Source organism: Microchirus variegatus, assembly GCF_963457635.1.
Source record: "Microchirus variegatus genome assembly, chromosome: 19".
Classification (NCBI taxonomy): Eukaryota; Metazoa; Chordata; class Actinopteri; order Pleuronectiformes; family Soleidae; genus Microchirus; species Microchirus variegatus.
This window is the reverse complement of record NC_139820.1, coordinates 23,591,827-23,617,629: the sequence shown is the minus strand read 5'-3', so window position 1 is coordinate 23,617,629 and position 25,803 is coordinate 23,591,827. Positions and strand designations below refer to the sequence as shown.

At 49.1% G+C, this 25,803-nt stretch overlaps 5 protein-coding genes across 5 annotated transcripts in view; 3 read left to right on the top strand and 2 right to left on the bottom strand.

The window, feature by feature from the left end:
• The first annotated feature begins 352 nt into the window (after nucleotides 1-352).
• b4galt1l (DP-Gal:betaGlcNAc beta 1,4- galactosyltransferase, polypeptide 1, like) lies at nucleotides 353-6,211 on the top strand. The gene is made up of 6 exons (XM_083906156.1): nucleotides 353-1,061; nucleotides 1,926-2,161; nucleotides 4,010-4,197; nucleotides 4,473-4,595; nucleotides 4,869-4,973; nucleotides 5,471-6,211. Exons 1-6 carry the CDS (start codon nucleotides 653-655, stop codon nucleotides 5,598-5,600), a joined length of 1,191 nt encoding a protein of 396 aa, XP_083762282.1. The 5' UTR covers nucleotides 353-652; the 3' UTR covers nucleotides 5,601-6,211.
• Nucleotides 6,212-7,092: 881 nt separating this feature from the next.
• On the bottom strand, nucleotides 7,093-9,571 carry exosc3 (exosome component 3). Its single transcript, XM_083906371.1, has 4 exons — nucleotides 9,326-9,571; nucleotides 7,752-7,901; nucleotides 7,495-7,646; nucleotides 7,093-7,418 (listed from the first exon to the last, which is right to left on the bottom strand). Exons 1-4 carry the CDS (start codon nucleotides 9,548-9,550, stop codon nucleotides 7,211-7,213), a joined length of 735 nt encoding a protein of 244 aa, XP_083762497.1. The 5' UTR covers nucleotides 9,551-9,571; the 3' UTR covers nucleotides 7,093-7,210.
• A 1,093-nt stretch (nucleotides 9,572-10,664) lies between these two features.
• Nucleotides 10,665-18,494, bottom strand: tgfbi (transforming growth factor, beta-induced). The gene is made up of 17 exons (XM_083906428.1): nucleotides 18,256-18,494; nucleotides 18,029-18,127; nucleotides 15,283-15,347; nucleotides 15,051-15,208; nucleotides 14,377-14,541; nucleotides 13,629-13,775; nucleotides 13,359-13,500; nucleotides 12,967-13,179; nucleotides 12,747-12,884; nucleotides 12,512-12,654; nucleotides 12,258-12,394; nucleotides 12,031-12,161; nucleotides 11,724-11,848; nucleotides 11,542-11,644; nucleotides 11,416-11,465; nucleotides 10,975-10,999; nucleotides 10,665-10,894 (listed from the first exon to the last, which is right to left on the bottom strand). Exons 1-17 carry the CDS (start codon nucleotides 18,372-18,374, stop codon nucleotides 10,812-10,814), a joined length of 2,043 nt encoding a protein of 680 aa, XP_083762554.1. The 5' UTR covers nucleotides 18,375-18,494; the 3' UTR covers nucleotides 10,665-10,811.
• Nucleotides 17,109-24,224, top strand: stard15 (StAR-related lipid transfer (START) domain containing 15). Its single transcript, XM_083906429.1, has 7 exons — nucleotides 17,109-17,221; nucleotides 20,140-20,295; nucleotides 22,070-22,217; nucleotides 22,297-22,400; nucleotides 22,756-22,873; nucleotides 23,030-23,082; nucleotides 23,222-24,224. Exons 2-7 carry the CDS (start codon nucleotides 20,140-20,142, stop codon nucleotides 23,438-23,440), a joined length of 798 nt encoding a protein of 265 aa, XP_083762555.1. The 5' UTR covers nucleotides 17,109-17,221; the 3' UTR covers nucleotides 23,441-24,224.
• Nucleotides 24,225-25,481: 1,257 nt separating this feature from the next.
• Nucleotides 25,482-25,803, top strand: part of arap3 (ArfGAP with RhoGAP domain, ankyrin repeat and PH domain 3) — a 16,743-nt gene continuing 16,421 nt past the window's right edge. The window contains exon 1 of the mRNA XM_083906117.1: nucleotides 25,482-25,735. The gene's annotated coding sequence lies outside the window, so the exon portion shown is untranslated. The remainder of the gene's footprint in view (nucleotides 25,736-25,803) is intronic.

Here is a 25,803-nt window from a genome sequence, read left to right as displayed (position 1 = left end):
ATACTGTCATAAAGCAGTGAATGAGTGAATAGTTGTTTTTCACTTGATCTGACTGAAGATGTGACGTCATCAGTTACAACCATGATGACGTCTCAAAGCGGATAAAGAAAGGAACCTCTTCAAAATAAAAGCTGACGTGTTACGTTTTTTTCTTTTTTAAAGACGTGTTAAGTACTTGGTTCACATCAACTATGAAGTGTGAGTGTGAACAGAGGGAAAGAACGGATGTAAATAAAGAAGAATAAAGACTTTAGAAGAAAATAAAATTTCAAAAGTTCAGCAGTCACCGGAAGTGCGCTGTTAAATGTCGTCGCTTGACACAAAGTGACAGTAAAAAGTCGACTAACTTGTTCGTCGTCGTTTACTTTGCGTTTGTTCGGTTTCTGTTGAATCTTTTTCGTCCGAACTTTAGTGTAAACGAGTCTTTTGTTCGTTAGAACTCGACAAACCTCGAGTCTTTAGTTGTTGTTTTAGTTATTTGTGGTGATTTAACGGATCTGAGGAGCGTCCGCGTCAAACGAACCCGTTAGCTTTAGCTTCAGCTAACGGACCAGGAACTGCGGCTTCACCGGAAACTTGTTCCGAGTCTTTTCGGAAACTTTTCGTGTTTCGTCGGACACCGTCTTGTTGAATGTGACGTCAGAGGAGATGGATGCTGAGCTCAGCAGTTAACGCTGACGTGGTTGTGGTGGTTGTTGCTCCGCTTCTCTCTCGTCTCTGTAGCCGAGCACCGGTGCCGGTGTTCGGCTCACACTCTGCTCTGATGCCGCTGTCCAGGCCCGGAGAGCCGGCCAACTTTCTGCTCCTGCACCGCATCTGTAAGGTGGTGGTTCTGCTCTGCTTCCTCCACATCTCCGTCACCGTCGTCTTCTACGTCCGCTCCCTGGACACACGCTTCGCTTTCGTCCAGAACCAGCAGTACCACGGTAATGTGACCCAGCGGAACCAGGTCACTGTCACCGCCCTGAACCAGACACACGGACCCGCTGAGACCCCGCAGCAGGAGCCCGAGCCCGGGGAGAGGAAGCTGGAGAAGTGTCCGGAAACTTCACCTCGACTAGGTCAGTGATCGATAATCAATAACTGATCAATAACTGTATATAATCTGTGTTCTTCTCATGAACAACAGTTAACTCTGTAACACGTAACTAACCATTTTAACTGAATTAACTCCATCATTGTGATTAATCACAAATCAATCACTATTCATGAATGATGACCTGTGATCAATAATCAATCATTCATTTAATTGAGGGACACTGTCCCCTCATCACAGCGGTGAGGGACACTGTCCCCTCATCACAGGTGTGAGGGACACTGTCCCCTCTCTGATGATGAAGTTAACTCTGATGACGTGGAGTCACTTTTAAAGAATGTGACTCAAATATGTGGAACATCTGCCTGGTCTGGTTGGACAGAGATGAGACCACAAGGGACAAAAATGTCCTCGAGTGAAGCTTTTCCACCACACACTTCTACTCATTCTTCATCATCTTCATCATCATCATCATCATCAGCATCAGTGACAGAACCTGGTTCCTTTTGTTTGTTTGTTTGTTTTTTACTTCCTGAGCTGATACTAAACTGTGACATCATCAGAGGACACAGCATAGAGACAGGGACGAGGACACATTATAGAGACAGGGACGAGGACACATTATAGAGACAGGGACGAGGACACAGTATAGAGACAGGGACGAGGACACATTATAGAGACAGGGACGAGGACACATTATAGAGACAGGGACGAGGACACATTATAGAGACAGGGACGAGGACACATTATAGAGACAGGGACGAGGACACAGTATAGAGACAGGGACGAGGACACATTATAGAGACAGGGACACAGCATAGAGACAGGGACGTCCATCATGTCTCTGACATATGTCCATGGTGTCTCATTGTGTCTTGTCTGTCCTCAGTGGGTCCCATGCGGGTGGAGTTTAACATCCCCGTCAGTCTGGAGCAGATAAAGAAGGACAACATGGACGTCCGTCTCGGTGGACGCTTCACGCCCTCAGAGTGTGAAGCGCAGCAGAGAGTCGCCGTCATCATCCCGTTCCGTAAACGTGAAGAACATCTGAAATACTGGCTCTACTATCTGCACCCTGTCCTCCAGAGACAGCAGCTGGACTACGGCGTCTACGTCATCAACCAGGTACATGTCCCATATATGTATGTGTGTATATACTGTGTACATGTACACAGTATCTATAGCTGCTCTAACATAATAATAAGGAATCAGAAATGTTGAAAACCTTGATAATCTCAGTATGATTATCATGTGGTGTAATCTGAAAATCCAGTGATGATGAAATATTTGAAGTATTAAAGTATCACTCGTGATCATCATGTGGATATTCAAACAAAGGAGTATTTGATGAAGGTGTGTGTGTGTGTGTGTGTGTGTGTTCAGTGGCCTTGTACTCACTAATCCTTGTCTAATAATAATTTATTGGATTAACTGGTGTTCCTACTTACTTTTCTTCTTCTTCTTCTTCTTCTTCTTCTTCGTTTCCTCCTCACTCGGCGTCTCACGCCACTCTTACCTCTGCATGTCAAGCATTTCTGACCAATGGCTGTGGTTGGAGACACTGAGACCCCGCCCCCTTCCTGTGTCTCAGCTAATAGCTGCAGGTGTCGCTCTGGTAAATGCATTCTTCTACTTTTTCTCCTTGTCTTTTGTTTCCTGTTTGTACTTCACATTAACACAGACTCATTCATTCATTCATTCATTCATTCATTCATCCTCCACATGAGGGCGCCGGTGTGTCAATCTCAGATAATATAGGGCGAGAGGCAGAGTCACGCCCTGGACACATCACCTGTCCATCACAGCACAGACACTCCCTCACACTGTGGGAGTAAACTGTAGGATCTGTTTAACCCTAATCCTGGATTAAAGACACAAGTTAAACTATAACCTGTTTAATCCCGGATTAAAGAATTAAAACCTTAACCCACATCAGAGCAGTGTGGATGAAGGATGATGTTTATTACTAACTTAATCTTAACATATTGACAGTATTTGATCCAAAGTTATTGATCTTCTCATCACTGCTGTTCACATGTGTATTTTCTATATTAATGCTTTAATTAATCTGTTAATCTGTTCAATAATTAGAATAATATAATAATATAGAGTTTTTAAAATGTCCTGACACTGAAATCATGTCTCTGAAGTTATTTCTTTGCTTTGAATATTTTTTCAAACAAGCTGTGGTCTGCAGTAGGTCAGGTGGTCTGCAGAAGGTCAGGTGGTCTGCAGAAGGTCAGGTGGTCTGCAGTAGGTCAGGTGGTCTGCAGAAGGTCAGGTGGTCTGCAGTAGGTCAGGTGGTCTGCAGTAGGTCAGGTGGTCTGCAGAAGGTCAGGTGGTCTGCAGAAGGTCAGGTGGTCTGCAGAAGGTCAGGTGGTCTGCAGTAGGTCAGGTGGTCTGCAGTAGGTCAGGTGGTCTGCAGTAGGTCAGGTGGTCTGCAGTAGGTCAGGTGGTCTGCAGTAGGTCAGGTGGTCTGCAGAAGGTCAGGTGGTCTGCAGAAGGTCAGGTGGTCTGCAGTAGGTCAGGTGGTCTGCAGAAGGTCAGGTGGTCTGCAGTAGGTCAGGTGGTCTGCAGTAGGTCAGGTGGTCTGCAGAAGGTCAGGTGGTCTGCAGAAGGTCAGGTGGTCTGCAGAAGGTCAGGTGGTCTGCAGTAGGTCAGGTGGTCTGCAGTAGGTCAGGTGGTCTGCAGTAGGTCAGGTGGTCTGCAGTAGGTCAGGTGGTCTGCAGTAGGTCAGGTGGTCTGCAGAAGGTCAGGTGGTCTGCAGAAGGTCAGGTGGTCTGCAGAAGGTCAGGTGGTCTGCAGAAGGTCAGGTGGTCTGCAGTAGGTCAGGTGGTCTGTAAATATAAAAGCTATACATGAGAGGCGGGTTTAATCCCCAGGGTTATACTGTTCTGGACTCAGGTGTGTTGTTCTGGACTCAGGTGTGTTGTTCTGGACTCAGGTGGACTCAGGTGTGTTCTCTGTGCTCAGGACGGGGACCAGATCTTTAACCGGGCTAAGCTTCTGAACGTGGGCTACATGGAGGCGCTGAAGGACTACGATTACGACTGTTTCGTCTTCAGTGACGTGGACTTGATCCCGATGGACGACAGAAACACGTACAAGTGTTTCCATCAACCACGACATTTGTCCGTCGCTATGGACAAGTTTGGATTCAGGTCAGTGCTCAGCAGGTCACATGATCACTGACCCCGCCCCCTCAGGTCAACACACACACACCCCCTTCCTGTCATGTACTCAGGAAATGAACTATGAAACGCCATCTGCTCCGCTGCTCACTTCCTGTTTCCTGTTCTCACACACACACACACACACACACACACACACACACACACACACACAGCTCAGTCATAAACAACCATTTTGTCCGTGTTAAAACACAACTCTTGATGTTTTCAAAATAAAAGTCTGACTTCCTGTCTCTGTCCTGCAGACTTCCTTATTACCAGTACTTTGGGGGCGTGTCCTCGATGAGTAAAGAACAGTACGTGAAGATCAACGGTTTCCCCAACAACTACTGGGGGTGGGGTGGTGAGGACGACGACATCTACAACAGGTACGGGTGATGTCACTGACTCCGCCCCCCAACTGCCACACCCGCACGACGTCTTTGACGTGAGGTTGATGCTAAGCTAATGTTAGCCACCATGTGGCAATCAAACGAAGCCTCTGGTTACCACGGTAACCGTGAGCTCCAGTGAAATGATTCCTGTTTACTGATGTTTGAAACCATTGGAGTCGCCCCCTTGTGGCTATTGAGTACATGACAATGACACAGTGGTGCATGCTGGGAAACACAGGTGTCCCTCACTGTGTCTCCTGTGTGTAGGCTGGTGTCTAGAGGAATGTCCATCTCCAGACCCAGTGGTGAAGTGGGGAACTGTCGCATGATCAGACACAAACGAGACGACAAGAACGACCCAAACCCTCAGAGGTGAACGCACATACGGCACATACACTTACACACACATATATATACATATATATATATATATATTTTTATACATATACACATATATATATATATATATATATATATATATATATATATATATATATATATATATATATATATATATATATATATATACATATACACTTACACACATATATATACATATATATATATATTTTTTTTTTTTATACATATACACATATATATAAACATATATATATATATATATATATATATATATATATATATATATATATATACATGTATACATGTATACATGTATATACATATATATGTGTACATGTATATACCCTGGCCACACCCTCTTGCTTTGAAGACCAGGGTTTTATGGTCTCTTTGTAGTGATGTCATCACCACGGTGACACAATACACACTCATGTTAAACCGTGCACACACACACACAGACTTTGAGATTGACCTTTGACCCTGAGTGGACATGTGTCCTCTGTCCTCAGGTTTGACCGGATCGCTCACACCAGAGACACCATGATGAAAGACGGCATCAACTCTCTGTCGTACAGCGTGGTGAAGACGGAGAGGTTTGACCTGTTCACTAAAGTCACAGTGGACATCGGGAAACCGTGACGCCACCGAGACGCCATCGTGATGCCACCGCGGCCACGCCACAGTGACGCCAAAGTGACGCCACCACGGACACGTCTCCGTGACGCCACCGCGGCCACGCCACTGTGACGCCACCGCGGCCACGCCACAGTGACGCCAAAGTGACGCCACCACGGACACGTCTCCGTGACGCCACCGCGGCCACGCCACCGTGACGCCACCGCGGCCACGCCACCGTGACGCCACCGCGGCCACGCCACAGTGACGCCACCGTGACGCCACCGCAGCCACGCCACAGTGACGCCACCGCGGCCACGCCACAGGTGACGCCACAGTGACGCCACCGCGGCCACGCCACAGTGACGCCACCGTGACGCCACCGTGACGCCACGGCAGCCACGCCACAGTGACGCCACCGCGGCCACGTCACAGGTGACGCCACAGTGACGCCACCGCGACCACGCCCTTGGTCATGGGACACTTGAATGTTTGGCTTCTGGACGTTACTTTGTTTGTGGTTTTTTTGCACAGTTTTTTTTTTATTTCTTTGTGGAGAAAACGTCTGTGATTGGACGCTCACTGTGACCAATCAGAAGCCTCCGCTGCTGCAAAACCACAAACCTTTATTTTGAAAATCAGTCAGACAATCAGAAGGTGGGGGGGGGGAGGGGGCGGGGTTAGTCCTGGTTCACTGTGGACCTGTCCATCATGTTGTAATGTCCATGTTTGACCAATGAGAGACGAGCGTCAGGTGTGATGTCACACTGTCAACACACACACACCCACTGTGAACCGGGACTTGTGGGTAATAAGGGGGCGGAGTTTAGAGCTGGTTCAGGTGATTGTTGATCAGCTCAGTCATTGATTATTGATTGTATCTAAAAGTGTCTTTAAATCAGAGCTGGAACCAAAGATCTGTGTGTGTGTGAGTGAGTGTGTGGGTTTGTGTGTGTCTGTAAGTGTGTGTCTCTCTGTGTGTGTGTGTGTTTCTCTTCAGACCAAATATATTTTGTCTTTAATCAATAAAAATGTTGATCTTGTTTAGTTCTTTGAAGTCAATCAATGATCGATTCAGTCATGGACCGTGTGTGTGTGTGTTCTTGTACTTGCAGCATACTGAGGACCAGTGAGGGTTTTTAACCAACACAGTGAGGACATTTTTACAAAGTGAGGACATTTTGTCCGGTCCTCACTTTGTCTTCATTCAAATCACTTCCTCATGTTGTAAACATGTTATACTCTGTTTTTAACAAAGATCCTCAATTTGGTACAAAAACCCGTTTTCCTGGTGTTTCACACACTTTTTTCTCTGGGGCTCCACCTGCAGACATGTTATGGTACTGCACCCAGTACTTCTTTATAGATGTCATTCATGAAGTAGATATTTGTTATTGTGTTGATTTATAAAGTGGAAATGCTGGTCCTCAGTATGCAGCAAGTACAAGAATGTGTGTGTGTGTGACTCACCTTTACACAGGTGAGAGCGGAATATAATCACCAAAAATACATTAGCTTCATATTTAATTCCACTTTATTTACAGTGATAATAATAACCCATAATTCAGTTCAGTTACTTTAAAAATATTCTAAACAATAATCCTCTGAATGGCTCCAGTTAAATAATGATGAGTCTACAGCGCCCCCTGCTGGACCCTGGTGAACAGCAGGCGTCTCTGCGTGCGGCTCATGTTGTCGCAGCTCTGCAGTAAGTTAGCGATGACGAGCGTCTGCTGGACGTTTCCCGCTCTCACCCACAGACGTCCGTTCATCCCGCCCACCAGCTCAAAGGGGAGGAGCTTCTCCAGGTCACCGCGCAGCTCGCTGCCGGGCGCCAGCAGCCTGGAGGGAGGGGGGAGGGGTTAGTGTTATCTTGATGACGACGACAAAGACAGCGACACACGAGTGGATGTCTCACCTCCTCACGAGTCCCAGAGACACAGTGAACATAAGCCCGCCCCCTCCGAACACGCCCATCCCATTGGCTCGTCCTCCGCTGTCCATACACGTCAACTCTGGCTCCATGTCTTTGTTCGCCACGATGAACTGAGCGAAGACCAGGTCCCCGACCTGTGGACACACCCACCAAACACCTGTCACACACCCATCTAACCCCGCCCCCTGTGCTCACAGGCCCCTCCCCCTGTGCTCACAGGCCCCTCCCCCTGTGCTCACCTGAACGTTGGGTCTGTTCCTCTTCGTCGCTCCTTCGAAGGACAAATACATGAGAGACGCCTGTTCACTTCCTCCAAAGTCCACTTTGAAGACGTCTCCAGACTTAGCCGCGATGATGCCGATGACTGTCTCACCTTTGACGGGGACATACTGAGGACACAGAGGGGGACAGACGCGGACTCAGGTGGACTCATGTGGACTCACACGGACTCAGGTGGACTCATGTGGACTCACACGGACTCAGGTGGACTCATGTGGACTCACACGGACTCAGGTGGACTCATGTGGACTCACACGGACTCAGGTGGACTCATGTGGACTCACACGGACTCAGGTGGACTCATGTGGACTCACACGGACTCAGGTGGACTCATGTGGACTCACACGGACTCATGCGGACTCACACGGACTCAGGTGGACTCACACGGACTCATGTGGACTCACACGGACTCATGTGGACTCACACGGACTCAGGTGGACTCACACGGACTCATGCGGACTCACACGGACTCAGGTGGACTCATGTGGACTCACACTGACTCATGCGGACTCACACGGACTCAGGTGGACTCACACGGACTCATGTGGACTCACACGGACTCACACGGACTCATGTGGACTCACACGGATTCATGCGGACTCACACGGACTCAGGTGGACTCACACGGACTCATGTGGACTCACACTGACTCAGGTGGACTCACACAGACTCACACAGACTCACACGGACTCACGCGGACTCACACAGACTCACACGGACTCACACGGACTCAGGTGGACTCACGCGGACTCATGTGGACTCACACAGACTCACACGGACTCACACGGACTCACACGGACTCACGCGGACTCACGCGGACTCACGCGGACTCACGCGGACTCATGTGGACTCACACAGACTCACACGGACTCACACGGACTCACACGGACTCACGCGGACTCACGCGGACTCACGCGGACTCAGGTGGACTCACACAGACTCACACAGACTCACACGGACTCACACAGACTCACGCGGACTCACACGGACTCACACGGACTCACACGGACTCACGCGGACTCACGCGGACTCACGCGGACTCATGTGGACTCACACAGACTCACACGGACTCACACGGACTCACGCGGACTCATGTGGACTCACACAGACTCACACAGACTCACACGGACTCACGCGGACTCACGCGGACTCATGTGGACTCATGTGGACTCACACAGACTCACACGGACTCACGCGGACTCATGTGGACTCATGTGGACTCACACAGACTCACACGGACTCACACGGACTCACGCGGACTCACGCGGACTCACACAGACTCACACGGACTCACGCGGACTCATGTGGACTCACACAGACTCACACGGACTCACACGGACTCACGCGGACTCACACGGACTCACGCGGACTCACACGGACTCACACGGACTCACGCGGACTCATGTGGACTCACACAGACTCACACAGACTCACACAGACTCACACGGACTCACGCGGACTCACGCGGACTCATGTGGACTCACACAGACTCACACAGACTCACACGGACTCATGCGGACTCACACGGACTCACCCTCCACTGCTGGGAGTCGATCCAGAACACGTTGGGCTCTTTGTGTCGCAGGACGCCGCTCTTACAGACCAGGACCCGGTCTCCGCTGCGCCTCAGACCGGGTCCACACAGAACCTTGTCCGGTCTCACGGTCTCTGACAGAGACAGGACGCCGTCGGTGTCGCAGCAGAACTCGTCCCCCGGCAACAGAACCTGACCCACGCGACATCTGAGCGCGGAGTCCATCGTCAGAGGAGAGGGGACACGAAGGAGTGTGACACAGGAAACGGAAGTCTGTCCTGCGATCCGGAAGAAACAACACGGGGCTACGTTATGGTTCCGCGCGCGCGTGTGTGTGTGTGTGTGTGTGTGTGTACACTGAGACAAGATACGAGCAGGAAAACATACACATATATATATGTACGTATATGTACGTGTATATGTATATGTATATATATATATATGTAGATATATAATATATCTACATATATCCTAATAGTTAGGGTGTCAAACATACGGCCGGACTGGGTCGGTACTACCGAGTATTTGCATAAAATCAAACGGTACCCGGAACCGGTACTTGAACGCATCCATGTAACATTATCCGAGTAGAAGAGTAGGCGATTTCCTAAGCTGACATGAACGCAGCACTGGTCACAAAGAGCGTGATGACGTAGTACGTTAACGTCCGTCATTCATTGGCTGCGACGTTCGAGCGTCATGACGTCAATGTGCTGCGTTTCCGGCAGTTAGCTCCGGTGTGGCTAACAACAGCGCGAAGCAGTTTCCGTTCGTCTGACTTTCTCTGTGCGTTTCTGTTGTTTTATCGCCATTGTTGTCCGAACCAACATAGTTATATAAACTGTTGGTCTTCGGCGTTATGAAGAAGAATGACGCCGTTAAACGGAACATTAGATGGGCACACGGACGCTTTTGAGCCCTCACATCACCCAGCAGATGGCAGCAATGTCACCTGTTTTTACGTTGACCTCATTAGCGAAATGTCTTTGTCAAAAAAGACAAAAGTGGACACAGAGCGTCGGATTTTCCAGGACAAATGGACTTCTCTATGTTCACGGAGGTGAATGAAAACCCGTGTCCTGCTTTGTATGAAACAAGTCTCTGTAAATAAGGAATAATATTCAGCACCACTTTGAAACCCAGCGTGAAGAAGTGAGAAGAATTCAGAGGCTGGAATTAATACAAAGAAAAAGTGGACTCATTATTACTTACATGTCATTTTGTGATGAGTTAACTGGACCAGAACAAAACGAGTTTGACACCCGTGAGTTAAAATAAAGGTCATATAAACATCTCACACACACACACACACACACACAGATGACTCAGCACATCTTTAAAATATTTGTTTTATTTTACAAAAGAATGAAAAAAAGCCCTAAAAAAATCTTCATGCTGTGTTTGACCTTTGACCTTTTTACAGTAAACAGGAAGTAAAAGGAAGCTCCTCCCACATCCCTTCCTCAGCGGTGTGTGACCTTTGACCTCACAGAGGACGCTGGGACAGTCCCTGACCTCTGGTCATGGTCCTGCTGGTGCGGCTCCTGATGACCTTTGAGAAAAGGTCGTCTGAAACAACAAGACCAGGTCAAAGGTCAACCATGGCCACGCCCCCACGGCAACCAGCTTTGAAACAGGAAGTGACTCACCGTCCTTGAAGCTCCGAGACTCCACCTGTGAGACAGAGACGGACATCAGTGTCCAACATGTCCAATATAATAATACTACTATCTGTGCGTCCCTCAGTGTCTCTGTGTGTCCCTCAGTGTCTCCCTCAGTGTCTCTGTGTGTCCCTCGGTGTCTCTGTGTGTCCCTCAGTGTCTCTGTGTGTCCCTGTGCGTCCCTCAGTGTGTCCCTCAGTGTCTCAGTGTGTCCCTGTTTGTCCCTCAGTCTCTCTGTGTGTCCCTCAGTGTCTCTGTTTGTCCCTCAGTGTCTCTGTGTGTCCCTCAGTGTCTCTGTGTGTCCCTCAGTGTCCCTCAGTGTCTCTGTGTGTCCCTCAGTGTCTCTGTTTGTCCCTCAGTGTCTCTGTGTGTCCCTCAGTGTCTCTGTGTGTCCCTCAGTGTCCCTCAGTGTCCCTCAGTGTCTCTTACCTTGGAGGACACTGCCGGTCCGTCCGCCTGTTCTCTGTCCACCTTTGGAGCTGCAGAGACACAAAGACAAAAGTGTTGGACATGTTTTGAAGACGCTGTCCTCTCAGTGGACACGTGGACACTCACGCAGAGGTTTGACGATGTTGTCCATGGCGTGGACGACTCCGTTGGTGGCCATGAGGTCAGCGTCCGTCACTGGGATCTTGTTGACGTAGACGGTGTAGTTCCTCTGGAAAACAGCAGAGGTCAGCACTAAAGGTCAGAGGTCACTGAGAGTCACTGATGATGTCATTGATGATGTCACTGACCACGCCCACTTCCAGCTTGTCTCCCTGCAGAGGTTTGACTCTGGTGTGAGAACTCACTCCACCGCTCACCAGCACGCCCTCGCCAACGTGAGACCTAAGCACCGCCCACAACTGCTGCTGGTCACCTGTGGAGACACGCCCACTCACAGGTCAGACACGCCCACTCACAGGTCAGACACGCCCACTCACATGGCAGACACGCCCATTTACAGACAGTGGACACAGAGGACATAGAGGACAGACAGTGGACACAGAGGACAGACAGTGGACATACAGAGGACAGACAGTGGACACAGTGGACACTCACGCAGCAGCTTGTTGAGCTCTTGTCGTGGCAGAGCATTGAAGGCTTGGTTGGTCGGAGCAAAGAGTGTGAGCGCCCCCTGCTGAGTGAACAGCTCAGTGAGTCCTGCTGTTTGGACGGCTCCTACGAGGACACTGGAAGACAGGTGAGTTTGAGTGTGTGTGTGTGTGTGTGTGTGTGTGTGTGTGTGTGTGTCTGTGTGTGTGTCTGTGTGTGTGTGTGTGTCTCACCTGAAGCGGTCTTCAGCCTTGAGGACGTCCATGATTGTCCCTGATGGAGGTGTGAGGACTTTGTCCACAGTGAACATTGTAGCGAAGCGTCCTGTTTTATCATGAGCTGCAATACAAACGTTCTCTACACAGAGATTCTGAAGGAGACACATGAGAGACATGAGAGAAATGAGACACATGAGACATGAGAGACACATGAGAGACACGTGAGACAGAGTAGAGGACAGATGAGGACAGAGGACAGGTGGACATACATTCCTGTAGACAAACACTCTCAGTGTGAGTCCTCCCAGTGTCTCCAGCTTCTGTCCATCGTAGAGAGAATTTGAGGACAAACGTTCCTTCAACACGTGATTGGTCATCAACTTCTTCATGTCAGGAGACATGGACACGTCTCCTGAGGGACAAGTAAACAAAGAGACAGATGGACAATCTGACAGCAGGATGTGAGTGTCCTCTGCAGGTCAGAGGTCAGAGGTCAGGTGTTACCTTTGAAGGCTTCATTGAGAGGAACCAGAAGAGTCAGAGGGTCAGAGCCACTGAGCTGTGGACTCAGACCGGCCTGGACAAACAGAGCCGTCGCCATGGAGACGGAGGAACCTTCAGCCAACTCCAGCAGAGTCTTAGCTGAGACATAAAGCAGGACCATGAGTACTACTGCAGTACTACTGCAGTACTGCTGCTGTACTACTGCAGTAGTACATCGTACCAGAGTCGGGGACGAGCAGCTCGTTGATGTAGTGGACGACGCCGTTTGTCCCCAGCTGATCCGTCCTGGTGACGATGGCCTTTCCGTTGAGGGTCATGTGATCTCCGTCACACCCGACCTCCAGCACCGTCCCCTGCAGCGTCTCCATCGGCATTCCCGACACGATGGACTCGGCGCAACGCATCTGCTTCAGGATGTGATAGTTGAGCAGGTCTGAGGGGGAGGGGACAGAGGGGGTGGGGACAGAGGGGGCGGGGACAGAGGGGGTGGGGACAGAGAGGTGGGGACAGAGGGGCGGGGACAGAGGGGTGGGGATAGAGGGGGCGTCACATCACACTCACACTTGGTTAACTTGTGGTTTTCTCATAAGACTGACGCCCCCTGCTGGTCACCTCTCAGAGCCACAGGGTCTCCCAGGATGCGGTTGAGGGTCTGTGGAGGCATCTTCTCAAAGGCCTCGTTGGTGGGAGCGAAGATGGTGAACTGACCCTCGCTCTCCAACATGGTGGTCAGCCCGGCGGCGGCGATGGCGGTCTGATAAACAAACACAGCACAGGAAGTCAGTGAGTGACATCATCAGCAGTGTCCTCATGTGTCCTCATGTGTCCTCATGTGTCCTCATGTGTCCTCATGTGTCCTCATGTGTCCTCATGTGTCCTCACACGCAGAGTCTCCAGGTCCTCGTCCACGTCGATGAACGTGTTGACGTTGTTGGAGATGGCGGTGATGACGCGGTCCACCACGTGCACGATGCCGTTGGTGGCGTGTTGGTCAGGTTTGATGAGACGGGCGCAGTTCACCGTTACAATCTGAGGGGGGCGACAGAGAGGAGGCGGTAAGTACCTGAGTAACCATGGAGACAGGTCACATGACCTGTCCAAGGTGCAGCAAACACAAAAATACAAACCATGCGAGACCATGCGTCACTTTTTTTCACTCGTGAAAAATAAGCATTCATGCTTATCTAACTACTGTTCTGAGGCTAATGCTAAGCTAACTACTGTTCTGAGGCTAATGCTTAGCTAACTACTGTTCTGAGGCTAATGCTTAGCTTACTACTGTTCTGAGGCTAATGCTTAGCTAACTACTGTTCTGAGGCTAATGCTAAGCTAACTACTGTTCTGAGGCTAATGCTTAGCTTACTACTGTTCTGAGGCTAATGCTTAGCTAACTACTGTTCTGAGGCTAATGCTTAGCTAACTACTGTTCTGGGGATAATGCTTAGCTATCTACTGTTCCGGGGCTAATGCATAGCTAACTACCGTTCTGGGGCTAGGGCTAAGCTAACTACCGTTCTGCGGCTAATGCTAAGCTAATTACTGTTCTGCGGCTAATGCTAAGCTAACTACTGTTAGGCTAATGCTAAATTGACTGTAGTGTGTATTGTATAGTGTGTGTGTGTGTACTGACCCCGTTGCTATAGTGATGCACATGAACATCAAAGTCTTGGTACATGGACGTGAACGATGATCCATGTTTGAGTTCTTCAGACGTCAGACGACGGTCGATCATGTGATAATGAAGAGCGTTTAATAACTCTATGTTTACGTTACTGACCAGAGCGTCCAAGATCTCCTGTTAGGGACGGAGACAGGGGACAGACGGGGACAGACAGGGGACAGACGGGGACAGGGGACAGACGGGGACGGGGGGACAGGAGACAGACAGTCAGGGAGTGTGTTGTGTGTCTGACCGTGGGCAGTGGGTTGTGTGTCTGTTGTGTGTTGTGTGTGTGTCTGTTGTGTGTGTGTGTGTTGTGGGTCTTTTGTGTGTGTTGTGTGTCTGTTGTGTGTGTGTGTGTTGTGTGTCTGTTGTTTGTGTGTTGTGTGTCTGTTGTGTGTTGTGTGTCTGTTGTGTATCTGACCGTGGGCAGTGTGGCCCATGCTGCGTTGTGTGTCTGTTGTGTGTCTGTTGTGTGTTGTGTGTCTGTTGTGTGTCTGTTGTGTGTCTGACCGTGGGCAGTGCGGCCCATGCTGCGTTGTGTGTCTGTTGTGTGTCTGTTGTGTGTCTGTTGTGTGTCTGACCGTGGGCAGTGCGGCCCATGCTGCGTTGTGTGTCTGTTGTGTGTCTGTTGTGTGTCTGACCGTGGGCAGTGCGGCCCATGCTGCGTTGCTTGGAGCGAAGAAGGTGAAACTTCCAGGTCCTTGAAGAAGGTCCTTGAGCTCAGCTCGGTCAGAATACATCTGTGTGGTCGACGCCCCCACCACGCCCAGTGTGTTATAGATGTTCACCAGAGGGAGCGCTGTGGAGACACACACACCTGTCAGCCAATCACAGGCCAGCAGCCACAGAGAGGTCAGAGGTCAGAGGTCGTACCAGCAGGACAGCCCTTCTCTCCAGGGATCCTCTCGTATCCTGGACAGCATTCGTAAGTGATCACCCTGAAAGACACGGGAGAGTCAGACTCCGCCTCCTCAGTCAGGGAGGCGGAGTCTGACACTGCTGTTACCTAGCAACAGAGCTGCAGCCTCACTCACATCACACACACACACATTCATGGAAAGAATCCTGGGACACGTGAAGGGGGCGGAGCTTGTCAAATGGGACGTTAGAATGTTGCACATGGAGGCGGAGCTTATTTAAGAGAAGACGCCTGAGGTGCTGGCCACGCCCACCCCCAGAAAAAAAAAAACGACAAACTCAGTCCAGCTGTCGCTGATTCAATTACCCACAATCCACTGCAACACGATACATGATGGACATGTTTTTACTCTATCATCTGTCTCCTGTCCTCACGTCTCCTGTCCTCATGTTGTTTCATGTCTCCTCTCCTCATGTCTCATGTCTCCTGTCCTCATGTTGTCTCATGTCTCCTCTCCTCATGTCTCATGTCTCATGTCTCATGTCCTCATGTCCTCATGTTGTCTCATGTCCTCATGTCTCCTGTCCTCATGTTGTCTCATGTCTCCTGTCCTCATGTTGTCTCATGTCCTCATGTCTCCTGTCCTCATGTTGTCTCATGTCTCCTCTCCTCATGTCTCCTGTCCTCATGTTGTCTCATGTCCTCATGTCTCCTGTCCTCATGTTGTCTCATGTCTCCTCTCCTCATGTCTCCTGTCCTCATGTTGTCTCATGTCCTCATGTCTCCTGTCCTCATGTTGTCTCATGTCTCCTCTCCTCATGTCTCCTGTCCTCATGTTGTCTCATGTCCTCATGTCTCCTGTCCTCATGTTGTCTCATGTATCCTGTCCTCATGTCTCCTGTCCTCATGTTGTCTCATGTCCTCATGTCTCCTGTCCTCATGTTGTCTCATGTCTCCTGTCCTCATGTCTCCTGTCTTCATGTCTCCTGTCCTCATGTTGTCTCATGTCTCCTGTCCTCATGTCTCCTGTCCTCATGTCTCCTGTCCTCATGTTGTCTCATGTCTCCTGTCCTCGTGTTGTCTCATGTCTCCTGTCCTCATGTTGTCTCCTGTCCTCATGTCTCCTGTCCTCATGTTGTCTCATGTCTCCTGTCCTCATGTTGTCTCATGTCTCCTGTCCTCATGTTGTCTCCTGTCCTCATGTCTCCTGTCCTCATGTTGTCTCATGTCTCCTGTCCTCATGTTGTCTCATGTCCTCATGTCTCCTGTCCTCATGTTGTCTCATGTCCCCTTTCCTCATGTCTCCTGTCCTCATGTTGTCTCATGTCCTCATGTCTCCTGTCCTCATGTTGTCTCATGTCTCCTGTCCTCATGTCGTCTCATGTCTCCTGTCCTCATGTCTCCTGTCCTCATGTTGTCTCATGTCTCCTGTCCTCATGTTGTCTCATGTCTCCTGTCCTCATGTTGTCTCATGTCTCCTGTCCTCATGTCTCCTGTCCTCATGTTGTCTCATGTCTCCTGTCCTCATGTCTCCTGTCCTCATGTTGTCTCATGTCTCCTGTCCTCATGTCTCCTGTCTCATGTCCTCATGTTGTCTCATTTTTAACGTGTGGACACAGAAATGTTTCTCGTCTCCTGCAGCGTCCAATCACAGCAGCAGTAAAATATAAACAGATGGAGATCAGCTACTGCTACACACACACACGCGTGCACGCACACACACACACACGCATGCTCGCACACACACACACACACTGATTATGTAACCAGATGGAAAGTGGACACTTTGTCCTCCACATAAACAAAGATGGCCGCCGTGGATTTCTGTCCAAACAAACGAACACATTCAGTCTTCACTGAAACAACAAACGTCTCAGGAGGACATTTACAGAGACACGTGTCCACAGTTTTTATACAAACACGACCACATTAGCAGAGGAGCAGAAGAGTACTGTAAGTACTGTAAGTACTGTAGAAGTACTGTAAGTACTGTTAAAGTACTGTTAAAGTAATGTTAAAGTAATGTAAAGGTAGTGTTAAGGTAATGTAAAAGTAATGTAAAAGTGTAAAACTGAGTGAACTCATGGTGGAAACTTTTCTGACATTACTTTGTAAATTAAAGTCAACCATTTGATGATGTCATCAGACGTGGGGGCGTGGTCTCAGGAGGAAAGTAAATCTCAGAGTCTAGAGTCTGGGGGGGGGGGGGTTTATGAGTCTTCCTTCTGTTGACCTGTGACCTTCTGATACTCACACAAAGACAGGACTGTTCTCCACACACACACACACACACACACACACACACACTCACACACACACATACTCTCACACACACTTTAAACATCTTCCTGCCATGAGTGTAAATGTAATTTAAGGGTGTTTGTATTCTCTGTATGAGTGTGTGTGTGTGTGTGCGTGCGTGCGTGCGTGCGTGCGTGCGTGCGTGCGTGCGTGCGTGCGTGCGTGCGTGCGTGAGTGTGTGTGTGTGTGAGTGAGTGTGTGTGTGTGTCTTCCTCTTTCTCAGTTTCCTGACTTTAACTGAAAGAATCTGTGAGAAAGTTTCATCGTTGATGTTTGTTCAGACAAGAGACGACTGAGTGTCTGAGTCGTCATGATGTCTTCTCCATGTGTCCACACACACACACACACACACACACACACACACACACACACACAGGTCTGTGGCAGCAGTTGAGCAGCTGTGTCATAGATCTCCCTATGCAGGATGAAGTGTGTGTGTGTGTGTGTAAAGACACTTACGTAGAGACCCCACAGACCTTACGATGATACCACTGTTTACAGTTGGTGAAGTATTTCTTGTCCGTTCCTTTGATCTGTTGCATCGCACAAACGTTTGGACTGAAAGACAAAAGACAGAGACATGTCCTCATGTGTCCTCATGTGTCCTCATGTGTCCTCATGTGTCCTCATGTGTCCTCATGTGTCCTCACATGTACACAGTACACAGATGCAGTAGAGTTACTCACCCCTGCTGTCGGCCTCTGATGCGACTGTGCTGCAGTACAGACTGATAAGGAGAGCGAGCCACACACACACTCATGACCACACACAGAAGCACACACACAACACAGGCCTTCATCTTCATCTTCACACACACACACACACACACACAGAGAGAGAGAGAGAGAGAGCTGACGGTGATGAAGACGATGGTCACAACTTTTCTTCTTCTTCTTCTGCTGCTGTTCGCTCTCACAGAGACCAACTGAGAGAGAGGGGGAGGAGCTACATTTATACAGAGAGGAGAGAGGGGGAGGAGCTACATTTATACAGAGAGGAGACAGGGGGAGGAGCTACATTTATACAGAGAGGAGAGAGGGGGAGGAGCTACATTTATACAGAGAGGAGAGAGGGGGAGGAGCTACATTTATACAGAGAGGAGAGAGGGGGAGGAGCTACATTTATACAGAGAGGGGAGGGGGGGAGGAGCTACATTTATACAGAGAGGAGAGAGGGGGAGGAGCTACATTTATACAGAGAGGAGAGAGGGGGAGGAGCTACATTTATACAGAGAGGAGAGAGGGGGAGGAGCTACATTTATACAGAGAGGAGAGAGGGGAGGAGCTACATTTATACAGAGAGGGGAGGGGGAGGAGCTACATTTATACAGAGAGGGGAGGGGCATTGGAGGAGGAAACAAAGTTCTTTAGTTGAGAAAATAATCCAATGTGTCACAGTTTGACAGAGAGACAGAAACAGGAAGTGTATCAAAATAAAAGCATATAAATGTCAGACATGTTGATGTAGCTAACGCTAACTTTAGCTACAGTGGCTAATGTGCTAGCTGGTTTGTTTTGATTCAAAGTAAACATACGTCTGTGTTTCTGACTCCTCCACACTAGGTGGGATGTTCAGTGTTTTCAGGTTGACCTATGACCTCACAGACCAAAGCAGCTTTAGCATGTCGTTAGCATGTCCAGCTTTAGCATAAATTCAGCTAACCCTCTGGTCTGGTTTCCAGGTTTAGGGTCAGGAACTGTAAAATATGAAGTCCAGCTTAATCTGGACTAAACTGGTTTAATCTGGAATAACTAGGACGAGGTCAAAGGTCAGCGGGAGCAGCTCAATGATGTTAGGACTTTTTCATTCACACACACACAGTGTGAGTGCAGAGCTCCCTCTGCTGGTAGAAGAGACAAACATCAGCTCAGTGGACATGATGATGTCCCTCACTGTCTCACACACAGGACAGTGGACGATGTCTCACTTACAGAAAACACCTGTTGACACCTGATCTCTTAGCTCCGCCCACTGCTGCACCTGAACAACAGGTGTCAGTTTCTGCTGCTGGTGCGTTCAGGTGCCACTCTGAAGACAGTGAAGGCAGCATCCTTCAGATCAAAGATGGTCTAATAACAGGATGAGTCACTCTGATCAGGTTAGACACAAGATTATTGATCACCGATTGATCCTGTTGTTGTTGCTGTTGTGTGTGTGTGTGTGTTGTGTAGTTGATGTGTGTGTTGTGTAGTTGATGTGTGTGTGTTGTGTAGTTGATGTGTGTGTGTTGTGTAGTTGATGTGTGTGTTGTGTAGTTGATGTGTGTGTGTTGTGTAGTTGATGTGTGTGTTGTGTAGTTGTTGTGTGTGTGTTGTGTAGTTGATGTGTGTGTTGTGTAGTTGTGTGTGTTGTGTAGTTGATGTGTGTGTGAGCAGCAGATCTCTGAGTTAGTGTCAGAGTGAGACCTCTCTGTTGTCTCCACTGTCTCTGCAGAGACTCAGTGTGAGGACACAGAGACACTTGTGTCAGTGTGTGTGTGTGTGATGGGGGGGTCACACTGATCTAACCCTTCTTTACTCTTCTTCCTCCTCTTCATCCTCTTCCTCTTCCTTGTCTCTTGGTCGTAGAAGATGCCGGTTCAAATCCCGGACGACTCAGACTTTTCCTCGTTCAAAGATCAGTGTTTGAGTTCAGACGCTTGGACGAGTCGGTACAACAAAGGAGGAGTGACTGTGTGGACTCAAGAGGACGAGGACGAGGACACCAGGAGTGTCCAAAAACTCAAGGTCAGGAGACACTGAGGACAATCTGAGACACTGAGACACTGTAGAGACACTGAGACACAGAGACACTGAGACACAGAGACACTGAGACACTGAGACACAGAGACACTGAGACACTGAGACACAGAGACACAGAGACACAGAGACACAGAGACACTGAGACACAGAGACACTGAGACACTGAGACACAGAGACACAGAGACACAGAGACACAGAGACACTGAGACACTGAGACACTGAGACACAGAGACACAGAGACACAGAGACACTGAGACACAGAGACACTGAGACACAGAGACACTCAGTGAGTGAGAGAGTGAGTGTGAGAGAGTGAGAGGAGAGTGAGTGTGAGAGTGAGTGTGTGAGTGAGTGTGAGTGTGAGAGTGAGTAGTGAGTGAGTGAGTGTGAGAGTGTGAGAGTGAGTGAGTGTGAGAGAGTGAGTGAGTGTGAGAGTGTGAGAGAGTGAGAGGAGAGTGAGTGTGAGAGTGAGTGAGTGAGTGTGAGTGTGAGAGAGTGAGTGTGAGTGTGAGAGAGTGAGTGTGAGAGAGTGAGTAGTGAGAGAGTGAGTGTGAGAGAGTGAGTGAGTGTGAGAGAGTGAGTGAGTGAGTGTGAGAGAGTGAGTGTGAGAAAGTGAGTGAGTGTGAGAGAGTGAGTAGTGAGTGAGTGAGTGAGTGAGTGTGAGAGAGTGAGTGTGAGAAAGTGAGTGAGTGTGAGAGAGTGAGTAGTGAGTGAGTGAGTGAGTGTGAGAAAGTGAGTGAGTGTGAGAGAGTGAGTGAGTGAGTGTGAGAGTGTGAGAAAGTGAGTGAGTGTGAGAGAGTGAGTGTGAGTGTGAGAGAGTGAGAGTGTGAGTGAGTGTGAGAGAGTGAGTGAGTGTGAGAGTGTGAGAAAGTGAGTGAGTGTGAGAGAGTGAGTGAGTGTGAGTGTGAGAGAGTGAGAGTGTGAGTGTGAGAGAGTGAGTGAGTGTGTGAGTGAGTGTGAGTGTGTGAGTTAGTGTGAGTGAGTGAGTGAGTGAGTGAGTGGGTGCGTGTGAGAGAGTGAGTGAGTGTGAGTGAGATTGTGTCATTAGTGTAAACAGGAAGTGGTCACTCATTGTGGTGGTTAAACAGGAAGTTTGAATGTCAGATGTTGGACACTGATGGACGGACAATGTCCTCATGAATGATTCAGTCTGATGATTGAGTTACATGGAAAAAAAGAGACGTCTTCTAGTAACATGACACACACACACACACACACAGACACACAGACACACACACAGAGACACACACACACACACACACACACACAGACACACACACAGAGACACACACACACACAGACACACAGAGACACACACACACACACAGAGACACACACACAGAGACACACAGACACACACACACACACAGACACACACACACAGAGACACACACACACACACACACACACACACACACAGAGACACACAGACACACACACACACACAGAGACACACACACAGAGACACACAGACACACACACACACACAGACACACACACACAGAGACACACACACAGAGACACACACACACACACACACACACACACACACTCACACACTAACTTGTCTCTTGTCTCAGATGCAGATGTCCTGTAAGGACGTCAAAGCAGAGACACACACACACACACACTCACACACACACACACACACACACACTCACACACACACACACACACACACTCACACACACACACACACACACACACACACACACACTCACACACACACACACACACACTAACTTGTCTCTTGTCTCAGATGCAGATGTCCTGTAAGGACGTCAAAGCAGAGACACTCTACGATGTCCTCCATGACAGCAGCTATCGTAAGAAGTGGGACACCAACATGATCGAGACGTACGACATCGGTCGACTGACGGTCAACGCAGACGTGGGATATTATTCCTGTCAGTGAGGACACTGAGGACACTGAGGACAAAGTGTCCAGGATGAAAGACTCTGTCTCACCTGTGTCTCTGTCTCCAGGGAAATGTCCGTCTCCTCTGAAGAACAGAGACTTTGTCACCATGAGGTCGTGGCTTCATCTGGGAAGTGATTACATCATCATCAACTACTCTGTCAAACACCCGGTGAGGACACGTCTGTATGTCCACATATGTCCACGTATGTCCACATATGTCCTGTCTGTCCACATATGTCCACGTCTGTCCACGTATGTCCACATATGTCCACATATGTCCACATATGTCCACGTATGTCCACATATGTCCTGTCTGTCCACATATGTCCACGTCTGTCCACATCTGTCCACGTATGTCCTGTCTGTGTGTCTTCAGAGACACAGTACAGTTCAGTGTAGTCGTCCAACCTGGAAGTCACAATATATTGAATAGCCACCAGGGGGCGACTGTGCTGGTTGTTTTGTGGTAAAATTGTGTGTGTGTGTGTGTGTGTGTGTGTGTGTGTGTGTGTGTGTGTGTGTAGCTCCACCCCCCTAAGAAGGACTATGTCAGAGCTGTGTCTCTATTGACTGGTTATCTGATCCAGACTAATGGAGACAAGTGTTCTACTCTGATCTACCTGACACAGGTGGACCCTAGAGGTGAGACACACACACACACACACACACACACACACACACAGAGACACACACACACACACACACACACACACACACACAGAGACACACACACACACGCACAGATACACACACACAGAGAGACACACACATAGAGACACTAATGTCTTGTGTCTCCAGGTTCTTTACCAAAGTGGGTCGTCAACAGAGCGTCTCAGTTAGTCGGTCCAAAGGTAAGAACATGTCTCACTGTCTCTGTCTCATTCTGTCTCACTGTCTCTGACTGTCCCTGACGGTGTCCCCTTCTGTCCCCATGTGTCCCCGTCTGTCCCCGTCTGTCTCCGTCTGTCCCCGTGTGTCCTCTGTCCTCAGGCGATGAGGAAGATCTACAAAGCTTCAGTCAAATATCCAGAGTGGAAACGCAGACATGATCCAGGACTGAAGCCTTGGACGTTTCCTGAACAGAATCTACTGAAGAGCATCAACGTCTCTGAGCTGAGTCTGCAGAGGACGTCCTCTCTGGACAACATCGACGAGAGACACGTCAGAGAGGACAAGACGCAGGGACACAGTGAGGACGAGGATGCTTAGAGACCACAAGGACGACAAGGACCCTTAGAGACCACGAGGACGCTTAGAGACCATGAGGACACTTAGAGACCACAAGGACGCTTAGAGACCATGAGGACCCTTAGAGACCATGAGGACACTTAGAGACCATGAGGACACTTAGAGACCATGAGGACACTTAGAGACCACAAGGACGCTTAGAGACCATGAGGACCCTTAGAGACCATGAGGACACTTAGAGACCACAAGGATGCTTAGAGACCATGAGGACCCTTAGAGACCATGAGGACACTTAGAGACCATGAGGACCCTTAGAGACCATGAGGACACTTAGAGACCATGAGGACACTTAGAGACCATGAGGACACTTAGAGACCATGAGGACCCTTAGAGACCACCAGGACGCTTAGAGACCATGAGGACACTTAGAGACCATGAGGACCCTTAGAGACCATGAGGACACTTAGAGACCATGAGGACCCTTAGAGACCATGAGGACACTTAGAGACCATGAGGACCCTTAGAGACCATGAGGACACTTAGAGACCATGAGGACCCTTAGAGACCATGAGGACACTTAGAGACCATGAGGACACTTAGAGACCACGAGGACGACAAGGAAGCTTAGAGACCATGAGGACACTTAGAGACCACGAGGACGACAAGGAAGATTAGAGACCATGAGGACACTTAGAGACCATGAGGACACTTAGAGACCACCAGGACACTTGGACACAGTGAAGACGAGGCGCTTGGACAGGACGTCCTCTCTCTGTGTGTAACTTTATATTTTATGACAATTTTAACAAACATTTGTGTGAATTTGACAAATTTAATCCAAATAAAGTCTTTGAAATGATGATGATGATGATGATGGTGATGAAGATGATGAAGGTGATGATGATGATTATGATGAAGATGGTTATGATGATGATGATGGTTATGATGATGATGATGGTGATGGTGATGATGATGTCACAGTTACAGGTGATGATGTGAATCAGTGATGTTAGCTGGTCCTCTGCTGCCTCCTGTGGTCACTTTGTGTCACTGAACTCAATCAAACACTGCAGTGACGCAGAGTGACCACACGAGGCAGCAGAGGACTTTGGTGTGGGAGAGTGAGTGGTTTACAAAGTTCAGTTTAACACTGAGATAAAGGCGTGGTCATGTGACGTGTCTATGGCGCCGCCTAGTGGACAAATACAGGAGGAAAGAACAAGCACAGATTTATTGATCTGCTGTTTGAGGTTTTTAGATCAATAAAGTTAGTTTGAATGTTGTCATTTTCTGAATGAATGTGCAGAATTGTGAAGATCCTGATCCTGATCCTGATCCTGATCCTGATCCTGATCCTGATCCTGGTCTCCTTTGAAAATGTCTGTCACTGACCCTCTGACATCATCGTCAGGTTCTGATCTTTTAGAGAAATGTTGTTCTTGCTTCAGTCCACATGGTGGCGCCACTGTAGTCTCACCTGATCCTCCCAACACACACTCACACACACACACACACACACTCACACTCATATACACACACACACACTCACTCACTCACACACACACACACACACACACACACACACACACACACAGCTCTTCCTGCTGTGATAACACAGGTCATGTGACCTCTTCCTGATCCACAGAGTTTTATTGTTTCAAACTCACTTCCTGTTTCCTGTGTGCAGAATGTTTTGATTGTTGTTGAGAAGGAAACTGTGAGAGGACACGGTGTCCACAGAGGACAGAGAGGACACAGGACACGGAGGACACGGAGGACACGGAGGACGTCCTCAACTCAACACTGGACCCTAACCCACTCACGCTCAGGTCCAGGTTTCAGGTCTGTCATTTTTTTGATCTAATGAACCAATCAGGAGAGAGGAGGCGCTGGATCTTATTTTGGAAACAAGCACCGGAAGTAGTTTTCTTCTCCAAACTTTTATTTTTTCGACGTTTTAACCGGAAGTTGTGTGGTGGGTCACGTGTGTAACTTGACTCTCGCGCACAGTTTCTCCTCCCTGAGCCGTGAGTTCGTCAGAGGATTCAGATCCGTTCAGGACGCAGCGACCACAGACCAGGACCACAGACCACAGACCAGGACCACAGACCAGGACCACAGACCACAGACCAGGACCACAGACCAGGACCACAGACCACAGACCAGGACCACAGACCAGGACCACAGACCACAGACCAGGACCACAGACCAGGACCACAGACCAGGACCAGGACCACAGACCACAGACCAGGACCACAGACCAGGACCACAGACCAGGACCACAGACCAGGACCCAGAACCGAGACCGGATCAGAGGTAAGACACTTTAAACCGGGAGCAGGTCTGATGTGAGTGAGGCGGGGGGGGGGGGGGGGAGCAGCTAG

What these genes read in the sequence shown, in the direction of transcription:
- b4galt1l (XM_083906156.1), top strand. Translation starts at nt 653, where the DNA reads ATGCTGAGCTCAGCAGTTAACGCTGACGTGGTTGTGGTGGTTGTTGCT. An exon ending in ATGGACAAGTTTGGATTCAG is followed by an intron (nt 4,198 to 4,472) that starts GTCAGTGCTCAG and finishes TCTGTCCTGCAG; the next exon opens with ACTTCCTTATTACCAGTACT. An exon ending in AACGACCCAAACCCTCAGAG is followed by an intron (nt 4,974 to 5,470) that starts GTGAACGCACAT and finishes CTCTGTCCTCAG; the next exon opens with GTTTGACCGGATCGCTCACA.
- exosc3 (XM_083906371.1), bottom strand. Translation starts at nt 9,550, where the DNA reads ATGGACTCCGCGCTCAGATGTCGCGTGGGTCAGGTTCTGTTGCCGGGG. An exon ending in TCGACTCCCAGCAGTGGAGG is followed by an intron (nt 7,902 to 9,325) that starts GTGAGTCCGTGT and finishes CTGTGTCCTCAG; the next exon opens with TATGTCCCCGTCAAAGGTGA. An exon ending in TCTCTGGGACTCGTGAGGAG is followed by an intron (nt 7,419 to 7,494) that starts GTGAGACATCCA and finishes CCCTCCCTCCAG; the next exon opens with GCTGCTGGCGCCCGGCAGCG.
- tgfbi (XM_083906428.1), bottom strand. Translation starts at nt 18,374, where the DNA reads ATGAAGATGAAGGCCTGTGTTGTGTGTGTGCTTCTGTGTGTGGTCATG. An exon ending in GAGTGTTTGTCTACAGGAAT is followed by an intron (nt 12,395 to 12,511) that starts GTATGTCCACCT and finishes TGTCTCCTTCAG; the next exon opens with AATCTCTGTGTAGAGAACGT. An exon ending in CAACATCGTCAAACCTCTGC is followed by an intron (nt 11,466 to 11,541) that starts GTGAGTGTCCAC and finishes GTGTCTCTGCAG; the next exon opens with CTCCAAAGGTGGACAGAGAA.
- stard15 (XM_083906429.1), top strand. Translation starts at nt 20,140, where the DNA reads ATGCCGGTTCAAATCCCGGACGACTCAGACTTTTCCTCGTTCAAAGAT. An exon ending in GGAGTGTCCAAAAACTCAAG is followed by an intron (nt 20,296 to 22,069) that starts GTCAGGAGACAC and finishes CTCTTGTCTCAG; the next exon opens with ATGCAGATGTCCTGTAAGGA. An exon ending in CTCAGTTAGTCGGTCCAAAG is followed by an intron (nt 23,083 to 23,221) that starts GTAAGAACATGT and finishes CTCTGTCCTCAG; the next exon opens with GCGATGAGGAAGATCTACAA.